General features: G+C 48.3%; 1 protein-coding gene across 1 annotated transcript; it reads right to left on the minus strand.

Annotated features, from left to right (window-relative positions):
• Positions 1-11,355: 11,355 nt before the first annotated feature.
• LOC102395718 (transmembrane protein 183-like) lies at positions 11,356-12,840 on the minus strand. The gene is given in 1 exon segment (XM_044939249.2): positions 11,356-12,840. A coding segment is annotated over 1 exon segment (1,131 nt). The 5' UTR covers positions 12,754-12,840; the 3' UTR covers positions 11,356-11,622.
• Between the last annotated feature and the right edge of the window lie 1,982 nt (positions 12,841-14,822).

The raw sequence follows: 14,822 nt of genomic DNA on the forward strand, positions 1-14,822 counted from the left end.
GCACTGGCGACGCCGGGCGACCCACGGCCACTGCTTTCCCCAGTGACCACGTGAGGCAGGAGATGCCCTGAATTCCCTGAAGAAGGAGGACAAGGCGTGATGGCGATGCTCATAAGTCCTCCGGCCCACCTCCTCAACAGGTCTGGGGCACTTCCTCTCCCCATCCATGAATCCACCTGGCCTGCAACTGCTGTGCCCAGGAAATGACATGAAGGTCATGCCACTGCAGCAGGGCCCCTGGTGCCCTGAGCCATCTGCTGGCGAGAACCCCCAGAGAAGCCCATACACGGCCAGCCCAGAGCACCCAGCCTCCCTGCCAGTGTGCCAGGTGTGTGGAGAAGCCACCCTGGACCAGGGAAGTGTTGGGTCAATGCCCATGAGGTGCTGAATAGACACAGTCCGCTCGGAGCACAGAGCAGCGCAGCCATGCCCTGCCTGCCTGACCTCCTGACCCAAAAAACCAGGAGAATTAATACAACAGGTGTGTCAGGACACAAACGTGAGGGACAGGCTGTCAGGTGCCAAAGGTCACCAAACCAACCTCTCCTCACCATCCTCCTTATTCCATTTCACACTGACAGCAAAGCGATGTCATTTATGCTGTGCCTTGGTTGCAAACAGTTGGATACAACTGAGCAGGCAAGCTTACGTGCTTGTGATTTTAAGTCACTGGGGTTTATCACATCCCGACCATGACGACGTGGGGCTGGGAGATTAATACAAGGACCACGCTCTGCACTCAGAACCACCCCCCACTCCCCACAGCTGGGCATCTATTTAGACAACAGAGTGAGTGTCTGAGCCTCTGCTTGTCAGGATCAGTGTTCTCAGAGGCTCTCAGCCCCTCATGTCAAGGCTCCCATCCCAGCAGAGCACACAGCTCAGGGTGAAGCTAGAAATCTGCTACACACACCACTCCATCTGTGAGCAGGGGAGAAAAGGGACACCCAAGGCTTCCTCTGGACCCAGGGGGGTTCCGTTACCCCCACCTCCAGGTCTCCTGCAGGAGAAAAGAGGCATCTCAGGCCCTTGTCCCCCAGAACAGGCCTGGGTTTCAGGACTTGAAAGGGCACTGCTGGCATGGTGCAGGCTGAGGGTTTTCAATAGCTTCTGGCACATCAGCTGCACACGTTGGAAGACTGTCAGCAGGGACCCTGGAGCCACTGAGGGCCGAGCACGGGGCGGCAGTGGGTCAGATAAGATCTGTCTGGCATGCATCCCACAGGCAGAGAGCCCTCTGGAGTCAGTTCCTGTCCATCTTGAGAGACATACAAGGTCCTTCACAGGAGAGTCAGGGGGACAGGTGTCCACGATCGTATCACGGACTCAACTTCACTGGGGGATGCAGGGCCTAAACACATATTAGATTAGAGCATGCGGGCACGTCTCCAGGACATGTGAAGGTTTTATGCTTCACTGCCACCCGGGCAAGCGTCTTCATAAGGAGGTCCTTGACACACAGAGACTGAGACCCACCACGTACAGGGCCGTGGAGACGTGGAACAGAAGGCGGGACCTAGCTTGTCCTCATGCCATACAATAATGTGGGGGCTTGTCATATTTGTAGCACTTTCAGTGACTTTTTGCCACCATCTGACGAAGGCTATTGCCGCCCTCTGCAGCTGAGAACACAGCAGTCTATAGAAACCATGACCAAAATAATCAGAGAAAGACTCAAAGATGGCCCTTCTGAAGTCACATCTGTGTTCTTTGCACTCCCCTGTCTCCCTGTGGTGAACGGGTTTTGTTTTTGCCCTGTTTGTTAAGGCAGAAGTCACAACCTCTTGTTTTAGAAGCAAGAGTCCCGGGAACCACCCCCTTCTCCTCATGGGGCAGGCTTGTGATGTCAAAGTCCCGCAGCCTCTGGCGGGGAGTCCCCTTATTAGAATCTGACTCCTGGATGCAGAGGACACAGGCCTGTGCCCATTCAGAAGCCCTTCCTTCTGCACAAGTCCCTCCGTATCCTCCTTTCTGTCTCAATCAGGCACTTAGGGTTTGGTGCTAGAGACCAAGGAATGTAGATGCAGAGCCCCCGTCACACGTGGAGTTCATTTCAGCCTATGCTGCTTTAATTTCCAATTCATTTCTAAGAGGGATGTTAGATAATCATAAGCAACAACTACTTGACATAGCAGGATGTTAGGTTATTTCCTGTTGCCTCAGAATTGACAGCCAGGACCCAGAGCTGGGATCGATGAGGACTGAAGTACCATACATTCTAAGAAGCACTGAAAATAACCAGAAACCTCCTGCAAAGCTTACTAGGAAATAGCCAGTATTTCTGCTGTGTTAACCATGTCCTTCATTCTCTGTGTTCTGACACTTTGACAGCAGTGGGCTCTTGCTGACCCTGAAGGGACTTAGTTCCTAGAGATGGTGGAATCATTGGTCCCTGAGAAAACCATTCAAATGCAAACCAGCCAACCCAGAGGCCACACTGGCAACTGCTTATTCTATATCTCACAGTCTGGATTACTGTCCACCCGCCCTAATCACCCAGGGCTGGGTACCAGACAACTGGGACAGCCCCTGCACCCCACAATCTACTGGAATCATACAAACCAGCAACACGTAAGCTGGTTTGGCCTGCCCTGCCTGTTCCTTCCTGAAGAAACCCCAGGAAAGGCTCTTGCCCGCTGCACACCCATCCTTCCTCCTCTGCGTGACCTCCCCTGGCTGACCCTGGTGCCCCCCCATGTGGCCCTGTCTTCTGAGCCTCCTATTTCTAGGGAGCTGAGAGGATAATAAACACTTGACTTCTGGACGGGCATGTCTGTGTCTGCATGTCTCAGCACGTGGGATTAAAACAAATCTAGATACCTTTAAAACTCTGGCTGTGCTCCCCAGACACCCCATACCACAATCCCTTCAGAGGAGAAGAGAGCAGAGCTGTAGCTATGGGCTGCCACCAGCCTTGTGCTGAACAAGTCACTTTTCCTGTCTCCTGTCCAGAGTCCAGTGAGGGGAGAGGGCCCTGATAAACTCTCATGGGAAGCAGACTGGCCCTCCTTCTCCAGTGGGAGATCTCTATCCTTAACAAACTTGTGTCTATGTGAATGGGAGAAGAGAGAACAGGGGCTCATACAAGAGGGGATTGGCTGCCGTGGGCCTGACCAGGACCCAAGAGTTTCTCATGGGCCCAGCGGACACTGGAATGCAGCTGGGCTTGAGCCATCTTTCCGGTACCCCACCAAGAGGGCTGCCTGCCAGCCGGGCGGGCCTTGCTAACAGGGCTGACGGAGAATGGACAGCAGGCTGGAGCCAGGATGCCCATGTCAGGGAATCGGGCAGTGGGGAGGCCCCACAGGGTGTTCCGAAGAATTCCAGGGGCACCCCGAGAACGTCAGCCTCTGGGCCTCTGCCAGCCACCCGGAGCTCGTAACTGCCACTCAGAGCTGACCTGAGAAGCGGCAGCAGCCGCCTGCAGAGAAAACTGGAAGTGTCTAGGTGAGGGGACGAGGGGTCAGCGGGGGGTGGGGTGGGGCGGAGCGGGGGCTTTAATGACTGGGGGCCACAACAACAACAAAAGAGCTTCAGTGAGCCATTTCTTGGTCTGGTTTACCCGAGTGCATGCGTGAAAATTCAGTAAACCCATTATGATTTGCCCACATTTCTATGGATATGCTATATTCCAATTAAAAAAAAAAAAGAATCAACCTTTGAAAGCACCCCCAGGACAACACACTTCCTCTCCAGGCCCTGGTTTTGCTGCTCCTTCCTTAACATCTCCACCCGGGATCTCCCCAACATAGGCACTGACCATGTCCTTAATCCTTAGAGGGGGTTCCTTCTCCAGCTCCAGGGAGGGACATTTCTTCACACGTGGGAAATGTTCAGCCCCTACTCGAGAGCCAAGCGGACCCACTGGAACCTTCTTTCTGTGCGGTTCTGTCCTCTCTTGAGATACGCACCCAGGGTGTCCCTCCCCTCCCCCCTCTGACTCCCCAGCCCCTGGCTCCCCACCCTGGGCTGCACCTCCACCTCCAGGCACTCCTCAGGGCAGCCACGGGGCTCACCTCCTGTGTCTCCTTCATGGCCCCTCACCTCCAACTTATAGGGACTTCCCCTGGTGGTCCAGTGGCTAAGACTCCATGCTCCCAGTGCAGGGGGCCCAGGCTCTACCCCTGGTCAGGGAATTAGATCTCACAAGCCACAACTAGAAAAGATCCCACATGCTGTAACTAAGATCCAGTGCAGCCCAATAAATAAAAACAATGATCTAGTATTATTTAGAAAAATTAGCAAAACCTTAATTTACCAGTTATCATCAAGTAGAAAGGGAAAGTAGCCCCCCCGCAACAGACTGGTGGTGGGAAGATAAATCTATACCCCTTGTAGGCAACACAGTTATGGGTATTAGGATTTTTACATATATTTTCGTCCATTGACCCTACTTCCAGGAATTTATCTTAAGGAAATAACTAGGATAACATGCAAACAGCACACTGACTGTCATTACGGGACCACAGGATTCCCAGTGGCAGCCCAGCATGGGAACAACCTAGGTCTCCAACAGTAGGGCAGTCATTAAATAAGCTACGGTTTATCTGTAGGATGGAATGATATTTACCCATTACAATCTCACGGTAGAAAAAAAAGAAAAAGTTTACAATAAAGTATGTAAAAATATGACTTTAAAGAGACTATTTTCAGTGATCCCATTTTATAAATTTCATGGGTATATGTGTGTGTCTATATGTACACACACATACTCTAGTATTGTTAAAAAGTATTCAAATCTGGATGGGGAATTCATGGGTGGCTATCTTTTTAAATTTTATTCTTTCTAAAAATTCTAAATTATTAACTTAAAAAAAAAAAAAGCTTTTCTGAGAGAATAGAGTTGAAACATAAGTAAAACAAAAAGCCAGTCGGAGTCTGTTGTTATGACGCAGGGAACCCAAAGCCGGTGCTCTGTGACAACCTGGAGGGGTGAGAGGGAGACTGAAGAATAAGGGGACATGTGTATGCCTATGGCTGATCCATGCTGATTATGGCAGAAACCACAACACACACACACACACACACACACACACACACACACCTTAAGCCAAAGTTAAGTCAAAATAAATGACAAAAAAAAGAAAAGGCTATCTTTAATACTCTTCTCTGAGGTCTCTCTCATAGCTGCATTTTTAAATTAGAATGACAGATGTGACAGAATTCTGAATAGAGAGTAAGGATCTAGTTCACCTCAGTTTGGAAGATTTTACACATGCTTGGGTCTTTTATCTGCAAACTCATAAAGAGATAAAGGACTTGAAGATAGCAGCGTGAAAATGTGTCTCTGAAGATTTGAACTTACACTTAATGAGAAGCACAAAAATATATGCCTATAGATAAGAGCTTATCAGAGTCAGGGAAAAAAAGAACTTTTATGACCTTGACATTTTTTTCTTTCTGTTTACATATTGGTTGAATAAGTCAGCCACTGGATAAGGTCCTCTGGTATGGAAACATCCTCAGAGCTCGGCTGACTCTAAGCCTAAGAAAAACACTCACTTCTCTGACATTTTCTGTGGTCTCTACCTGCCCTGCCCCACCGTCTTGCTCATGTCTTTTGGAAGCCACAGAAGTCACATGATCTGATCTGGTACATGGAGCTGCTGGGCATAGGAGGAGGGTGGTATTTAGAGCCCATTTGATTGGTACAGCTTGTCTGACACACCAAAGATGTGTCGGGGGGAGCATTGGCTTAAGTCACCTGTGCTTCCCTTACCCCATTAGAGTCTGCACACATGTCACTAGAGGACTGGGACTAATTTTATGCAGCGTAGCCTCTGCCCACAACTTGCTCACCCAGGGCCCCAGCAATGAATCCCGTCAGTCAGCTCATCTCAGCCAGGGCTAGAAAAGGATGTGGGAACATCACTTAAGAAAGCTAAAGGATCACTGGGAATAGATTTTACAGAGCACACATTCACAAGAGTGTGTCTTTTTAACCTTTGTAGGTTTCCTCCAGGTGTGCATCTGTATTGACCGAATGCCTCCCCGGAGGCAATCAGTTTACCTGCCTCATGAACAGACATTTAAGATGACCCCACATTGGCCATCAGGAATCAAAGCCACTGGTGCTGAAAGGAAAAGCCAGATCTGGTTTGGGCTTCATGCCAGGAGCCCAGAACTTGGTCTAAGATCTGTTACACTACCACGTGACTTCACAGACAGCTGGAATGTGGTAAGAACAAATCAACAAGCTCCAGGTCCTAGAGGTCGGGAAGGGAACAGACAATCTTCCCTGTGCTGAACTCTTGTCATCCCAGGCCAGCTGTTTGTGCAGTTCCCACAGGAAGCCTTCTTGTGAACAGTGACTTCGGATGGGTACCACACAGACCACTGACCCATAGGCAGCTCTGGATGTGTTCTGCACAAATAGAGGGAAGGGAACTTTCTGAGCTGGGCATCAGCCTACTGGACTCCATCATCCTCTGAGATGGAGCCAAACATACCCTCCAACACTTGGCTTCTGCCCCATCAGAGCCTGTTCCCCAGGAGTGCAGACAGATATAAGCAGAGAGGTCCTGGATCCGAAAACAGCCCTTTTCCACCAACGTCAAACACGACTCCCTGCTGACCTGCCAGGAATGTGGATCCTGCTTCAAGATACACAGCCTGAGCAGGCAGCCGAAAGAGGGAATCTCCACGCAGCCCGAGTTCTGGTGTCTCCCCTGTGGATGGACAGCGTGTATACAGACTGGCAAGGAGCCCGGCCTCAGCCTCAAGCTAGAAGTTCAGGATTACTTGAGAAGTAGATCGGAGAGATATAGCAGCACCTCCAAATATGCTTTTGTTTTCCAAGGGGGATTTGCAAAGTGCAGATCCAAAGGGGGAGTCTCAGGTCACCCTCCTGATGACAGTCTGACCAGGACAGGTCCCGCGGTGACCACACACCCACCATGAAGAGTGCAGACACGCCTGGCTATGCACCCCACCCCCCCGACCCCCGCCTGCCCAGAATTAGCACAGCTAAACTTCTGACTATCTGAATGGCCTCTAGGTCTGCCTGGTCCAAAGTCAGTCGGGGAGAGGGGAGGGGAAAGGAAAGAAATGTGAACTCAGAGCCCTGGTGTCATCGCTGATTGTCTCTATGCTTCCGAAATTTGTCTTGCCAGCTTCACCTCCATTTTCACAGCCTTAAAACGAGGAGATGGTGAACCAGCTTTGAGCTGAGGTCCCACGCAGACTGTACTCTTAGGGTTCACAAGGGGCTCACAGCGGCATAGTTAAAATAGGACCCATTGTGGTGACCTGACAAACAAGGGATGAAGTCACAGTGGCCACATTGCCCTAGTGGGCATCCTGTTTTTCCTTAAGGCAATATCCTGTTTTTCCCTGCTGGTGCCAGTTTCTCAAGACTACGTGACCACCTGACCATGAGACCCCCGTCGACTACTTGACCACAAGACCCCAGCTATGGGGTAAAGATAAACTAAGGCCCCCACCCTTTGGGGCACAATTTCCCATCAATAGGCTATAAGAAGGGTTGGTTGTAAAGGGAGGGCACTGGTTTTTCTCCAAAGCCAGTGACTTTCTTTCTTCCTATAATAAATCTTTCTCTGCCTGACTGCCCAGCTTGCTCTCTTTTTCTCTGCGCTCGCCTTACACGTACAGTCTGTGATTTCTCCTGCCCCAAATATCCCCAAATCCCCACTCCCAGCAGGGTGGTCGGGCAGAAGGGCGCTGGTTCTCAAGCTGGCAAGAGGCCCCTCGTGGATGGCATGACCAGGCCCCATGTGGTGGTTAGGGGGAAACACAGGGAGGGGTAGGAAGCATCTTCTGCTCTCTCTCCAGAGCGCTGTGCTCCTTTCTCCTCCCCCAGCTAGAATCCCTGCCCAGAAGAGGGCTAAGAGAAGCGAGGACAAACAGTCTTGGGCGCTCGTGGCTCACCGTCATCTCAGCTCTCCCCTGACGGCCCAGCAAGGCGCTCTCCCTGCGCTCCGCTGGAGTCTCTGGCTCGCTATTTCAAGAAACAAATTTTACGAATTCTCATTCCTGGGCTTTCCCGTGTTAGGAGTCACAAATCCAAAGTGCCCTACCATTTCCTTTGTAAATTAAGCAACATAAATAGCATGCCGACTCAGGGAAAGAAAATGCACGTCTGTATTAGTCAGAAGGAAAGGTATCAAGTGTACAAAAGGAGAGGATGCTAGACAAAACAGTGTCCAGTGAAGTTTAAGATCACAATGCAATGGCTCGTTTTACTTTAATCACAAAAATAATCTGACATTAGAAAATGTAGGAGATCTCAATAGACTCAGAACCAAGGACATCTTGATTGAAAGTCTTTAAAATTTATCTCCAAGAAGACTAAGCCCAGAAAGTGTTATAAGTGGATATTTTAGAACTTTCACAGAAAAAAAAGAATTGTCTAATCCACACCAGAGAATGGAGAAAGAAGTGAGAACTCACTTAGTGATTTAATTACAAAGAAGAGAAGTGAAAAGGGAAAAAACAGCAACTGTGCAGCTGAGTCACCGGCAAACACACCTCAAACAAGAGATGAAATTTCACACCACCAGCTATGCTGTGTGCCCTTCACATGATGTGCCCTTCACATGATGTGCCCTTCACATGATGTGCCCACGAGAAGGGCACAGGAAAACCCGTAAGCCCACTCAAATCATGAGAAGACCAGGCAAACCCTGATTGGGAGAAACTGTATAGGATACTCAGCCTGCACTGTCCAGGAACTGACAAGGTCGTTGAGCACTAGGAACGACAGACCAAAGTGATCACAGACCACAGGAACCTACCAGCTGAATGCAACATGGTACCCTCCATGGGCTCCTAGGTAGCAAGAACTTGAATAGAAAACAGAGTTGAAATCAAAAGGAAGTCTGGAGTTTAGTGAATAGTAATGCTTCTGAGGTTTGACCGATTTGCCATAGTAATGCCAAACACTGCATGAGGGGCACACAGGAACTCTGTTATACAAATCTGAAATTCCCAGATTAAAAGCTACAGGGGAAAATGTTTTATGACTATATGGGTAGACAGGAGAGATTTAGAGCAAAGACGTTTTCTGCAGGCTGTTACTTAGCTGGTCGTGAGATCGGAGGTGTGTCTCTGCTCCGAGAAACTCTGACCTGTGACTTAAAAGGTGGAAATGGGGGAGTGATGCTCTAGACACCTCGAGAGGGCAGGAGGGCGACAGCAGTACGAGGGTTCCCCTGTCAAAAGATGAAAACTCAGGGGAATCGGACCCAAATCAGGCTCCAATTTAGGAACCAAACACCCGACCATCTCTGTAGAGGGTTTTCTTTTTTCTTCCTCCACAGATTTACATCAAGACACAGCCCAAACAGCTTGCTCTATGAAAGAACAGGATTTCTGGCACTCCCCTACCAAAACTGACATCTTACTTGGCCCCAGACCAAGGACTGCGACGCTCTAACCCCTTTGTTATTCCCCAAACGCTCCTCATACTATTCCCTAGGTATCATCAGCCTGGGGCTTCCTCACACACACCTGATGGCAGAAGCCCTTTCACTTAACCCACTTCCTCCTCTCCGCCAGTCATCTGATCCCTTTAATTATAACCAATGCTTTTTTTTTTTTCCCCACCACATCTTCAGGCATCAGGAATTACCCAGCTGCTCAATTCCTGCCTGAAACTCACATTTGACTCAGCACAGATATTGAGCCATCAGGAAAAAATGTTAGAAGGCTTGGAAATGAGCAAAAAGGTTTCATGAATGTCTTTTCCATTAAACACTAAGTACACCCTTCCAGGAGCTTCCCAGATGGCTCAGTGGTAAAGAATCCACCTGCCAATGCAGGAGACATGGCTTTCATCCCTGGGCCAGGAAGATCTCCTGGAGAAGGAAATGGCAACCCACTCCAGTATTCTTGCCTGGAGAATCCCATGGACAGAGAAGCCTGGTGGGCTACAGTCCATGGGGTCACAAAGAGTCAGACACAACTGAATGTGCACATAGCCTTCCGGGTGACTGGATTCTACAAAGATCTCTGAGCTATGTTACCACTCTGTAAGCTGAGGAGAGTAATGTGGAAGATTCTTGAACTTAGAAATACACATTAATTTTGCCTGCTAAAGACACACTTGATTGGGATTTCTTTGGTGGTCCAGTGGTTAAGACTTACCAGTTCAGGAGGTACTAGTTTGATCCCTGGTGGGGGAACTAAGATCCCACATTCCTCTTGGCCAGAAAACCAAGCATAAAGCTGAAGCAAAATTGTAATAAATTCAATAAAGACTTTAAAAATGGTCCTCAAAAAAAAAAAAAAACTTACAAAAATTTTTAAAAAGTGATGCACTTGATTAATTGCCCTGTGGATAATGACCAGTTTTGTATCTATTAGAAAATGTTAGTATTTCTGATTGCTTACTTACACATAATGTTCTTTGACTTCTCCTCTGAACTGATTTTTTTCCTCTTACTAGATACTTCACTAATTCACAAGTTACATAAAAATGGACAACTACTTATTTTATGTTTGGGTTAGTTGTGAATTTTTCCCTTTTAAGAAAAAAAAATTTTTTTTTAAACACAGCTTATTATCCTCAGACCAATAATCAGAAGCAGTACATAACCTGAGTATTTGAAGCAACGCAACCTTACTATAAATAGGTTGTACAGTTGTACAGTTTGGGGAAATTATATACACTAAAGTGCCAGTTTCAGCAAAGATTTTCACGTCAAAAAGCAGGCAAAACCATCAAATATCGAGGGGCCACATTAAATTTTGTAACAAGCGCCTTAAAACAGGAGTGGACCAAAATCCAGAGAGACCTTGCAGAGCTCTTGCCCTATGCAAGGCCTTTGAAGGCATTAGAAGGCCCTGAGGTCCTGGTCAGGAGACCTCAGTGCTATCTGAGATAGACTTTCCAGCCACAGAGAGAGGAGGCCCTTGGGTAATTGTAATCTAAACAGAGAGAACCAGCATTCATCTGCTTCACTGTCCCTTGGGAAGAAAAAGGAGAAGATTCCACGCTACTGATTAATTTACAGATTCTGAAGGGTTGGAATCTTTTCAGCCTGGCTTTGGGTCAGAAGCCCTAACCCCACCTTGCTTTGTTCTCTGACCATATATACATATATAAAACACTCTGGATCATCTTTCCATCCAGTTTTTTTTTTTTTTTTTTTAAGATTCTGAAAACCCTGTCACCTGCTTTATTTCTAAATAAGGGTAAAGGGAATCAAGGAAATATTCACTTGAATTTGAGGGGCAGCTAAACTGAAAGCAAGAGTAGCAACAATTTTATGCCTCTAAGGTTACTCTGATCCATAAAGGAATGCTAAAATTTCCTTGTTTGGAGACTTAAGAGTTTAATTTTCCCCTAAAGCAAGACCATCCACTTTGGCTGGGGTAAAAGAATAAAGAACAAACTCAGTAGCACCAAATGGGGTTTAACACAGAAAATAGGGCCAGGTTTCTCCTTTCAAATGCAAAATTTTACATTAAAATATGTTTAAAAATCATAGTTGTTTTTCCTCCTGATTCAATCCTTCTCTTTCTTCTACCAGGAACCCCAGAAACCTAAAGAGCATGTGATTATTGACTAGATAAACAATCCAGCTGCCCCTTCCAAACTGGAATCTGATTACAAATGGACTGGCCAAGCTCAAGGCTGCCCTCAGTGACAGGAAGCAATATCTATGCTCTCAGGGAAAACGGATACTGAGGATGCCACCAGTCAAAAAGTCGAACGCTGTGTACTGGGTCCAGGATGACTTGCACACCCTGTTCACTGCGCAGTTTCTGACCACCATGGACAGGATAATCCTGGAACACCAGTCTCACTCGATGATGCCGCATGTCCGTGCTCACACTGATAGTAAACAGGGTAAATATCATTCCCATGACAATTGGAATAAAGATGAAATTGAGGGTGGTGACCTGCAGTAGGCAGCAGTCCTGGTCTGGGTTGGTATGAACGTCTTCGTACTGAATGGGAGGCTGCAATCCTCCCATACACTTGCTCTTTAATCTTGGGGACTGTTTTTTGAACTTGAAGTTGAATTCCCACATTGGTTCCTGTCTGTTCCCAACAATCTTTCTGCACCAGAAAAGTAAGCATTTGGAATTCTTTAATGTGCTAGGAGTGCTTTCTGGAATGGCTGGATTCTTGGAGATTCGAGCAGCAAATGGCTCATACATATGGTACAGAGATCAGATCACACATGCCCGAAGACAGTGCAGCTTCTCCATTGACTCTGGTCGCAGGCGCAAAGGCAGAGAGGCATCCAGTGTGTAGTGTCTTTGGTACAACCTTGTCCAAAAGGCAGCAGTGCAAGTGACAGTCCAGGCATTCTTACAAATCAGGGAAAAATTCACAATGTCCTCAGGACGGATATAGGAGGCCAGCAATAGCCAAATATCCATGGGATACTCTTCTCCTCCAGTCCCATTCAGGTCTTCTCTGTGCCTCTTGCTTTTCTTTTTTCTGGCGATAGTTCTCTCATGGATGCTTTCCTCCTGGGCATCAGTCTCACCACTGCTGTCGATGATGTCACAGGGCTCACCAGTCCCAGAAAGAGCTTCCACTGCAGGAACCTGGGAGGCTTCCAAGCCACAGAGAGATTTTACTTCCTGCTGAACAGCATTGGCGACAGCTTTCTTGACCCTTCCAGACCTCACGACTGCCGGATCCGAGTTGGCATAATCCGCCACGGTCACTCTTCCTGAGCAGGCGTCTTGGGCCCGGAACTTGAGTCGCTTCCCTCTCTTGGGCATGGCGACCGTGTCGGGGCGAGGCCGGGTTAGAGGGCCAGGTCCCCGGGCCATGTTTCAGGCCAGAGAGCGGGATCTGTGAGCCTAGGGCCAACTCCGGCAGGCTCCGCTGCCATCCCGCTCCAGAGACCGCAGCTCCCGCGAGGACTTCCATCCAGTTTTTTTTAAGGGGTAACGAAAAACTAGTCACCCTGCCTGGAAGGTGTAGGTTTAAGACGAAGCCACTCGCTGTATTAACAGAACCCTTCAGGATCCTTTGCCAGGAAGGTCCCCCGCAGTGAACAGTACCTATCCCTCCCCTCCAAGCCCACAAGCCATTTCTCTCTCTTCTCTCTCATAAAACAATCCCCCACTGACTCTAAATGTTTCAGAGATTATTTGAATGTCAAATTCGATATTCAACAGTACTTGGAGATGTAATTTACATTCACTTGCAAAAAGCTTAAGCACCAGTTAGACCTTTTTATTGTTTGAGAAAATGCTCGTAAATGTTATGCAACATCCCTTTGGGATCTGTGCCTTTCCCCCAGTTGTTTGTTTGTTTCAGGAAGGTTACACGGTTTTTCTTAGAGGGTCCACACAGCCCGGCTCTCTGTTCACTCCACATGGCCCCCAGGTCACTTCGCAAACTCACGGTTGAAGCCCAGTGCTGCCCCAGAAAGAGCAGGATGGTGGAGGCAGGGGGATATTTTTCTATGCAGTGTTCTCTTTAATCCCCGGGGAAGCATCCAGACTATGAAGTGGCTGTCACATGCCCTGGGGACTCTGTCCTAGTTCTTGGCAGTTTCGTGTAAAAACAGAGAAGCAGCACATTGTAGACCTGAAGATCACAGGTTTTGTGGCATGGATTTAACAGCCCTGTGATACACCCAAACCTGTGATTCCAAACCTCTTTGAGCCTCAGCTTCCTCATCTGTTAAATGGGGCTAGTATCAACCTCATCCAGAGAAGGCAATGGCAACCCACTCCAGTACTCTTGCCTGGAAAAACCCATGGATGGAGGAGCCTGGTAGGCTACAGTCCATGGGGTCGCTAAGAGTCGGACACGACTGAGCGACTTCACTTGCACTTTTCACTTTCATGCATTGGAGAAGGAAATGGCAACCCACTCCAGTGTTCTTGCCTGGAGAACCCCAGGGACGGGGGAGCCTGGTGGGCTGCTGTCTCTGGGGTCGCACAGAGTCGGACACGACTGAAGCGACTTAGCAGCAGCAGTAGCAGCAGCATCAACCTCATCAGACTTTCTCAGAATCGATTTAATTTGGCTCAGATGGTAAAGAATCTGCCTGCAATGCAGGAGACCTGGGTTCGATCCCTGGGTCTGGAAGATCCCCTCAAAAAGGGAATGGTTACCCACTCCAGTATTTTTGCCTGGAGGATTCCACAGAGGAGCCTGGAGGGCTATGGTCCATGGGATCACAAACAGTCAGACAAGACTGAAGGACTAACACAAGTAAAGCTCTAAATCTGTGCAGGACACCCACTTAACTCTTTAAGACTTAAAAACTCTTACACAAACTGCCATACTGCCTAACTTATCCATTTGAGATGATTCGCTTTTACTAGAGACAGGCCAATGTATCAAGGCAACATCAAACTCTTACAACGTAGACAGGCAACATGCAACATCAAAAGGAGCATGGAGCTCGTCTCTAAGACACAGAAACCACTTCCTGGTTGAGTGAGAAAAATCGGTTGTGTAGCTAAGACGTTACCCCAGCGAGGCTTACGCTTTTCAGTTATCTGCAGCAGAAACTTGATAAGAACTTATTACAAGCCAGCAAACTGGAGCCCCAGACTGACTCAGATACTTCAAGTGGCCCATTACGCCTCTGAACACTTTTGAAGATTCTTTTTTCCATGACTGCAAATCTTTTGACTGTTTGATACTTTAGTCAATGCTATGCCCACATCTGGCAAATAACTCTTCCCCCATCATCGTGTTGCTGTTTCAGGGACTCAGGGGTCTTCCTGGTACCGGGCAGGCCAGTTCTGAACCCCATGCCACACACAAAGCTGTCGCTCCATCAGCCGCTCCGCTCTCTCCCGACTCCTCCCCGTGTCTGCTTCCTGGCCAGTTTCTTCACGCACACCTGTCTCCAGGAGGCTTTCCGTGAGGTCTT

Source organism: Bubalus bubalis, chromosome 3 (assembly GCF_019923935.1).
Source record: "Bubalus bubalis isolate 160015118507 breed Murrah chromosome 3, NDDB_SH_1, whole genome shotgun sequence".
NCBI classification, from domain to species: Eukaryota; Metazoa; Chordata; class Mammalia; order Artiodactyla; family Bovidae; genus Bubalus; species Bubalus bubalis.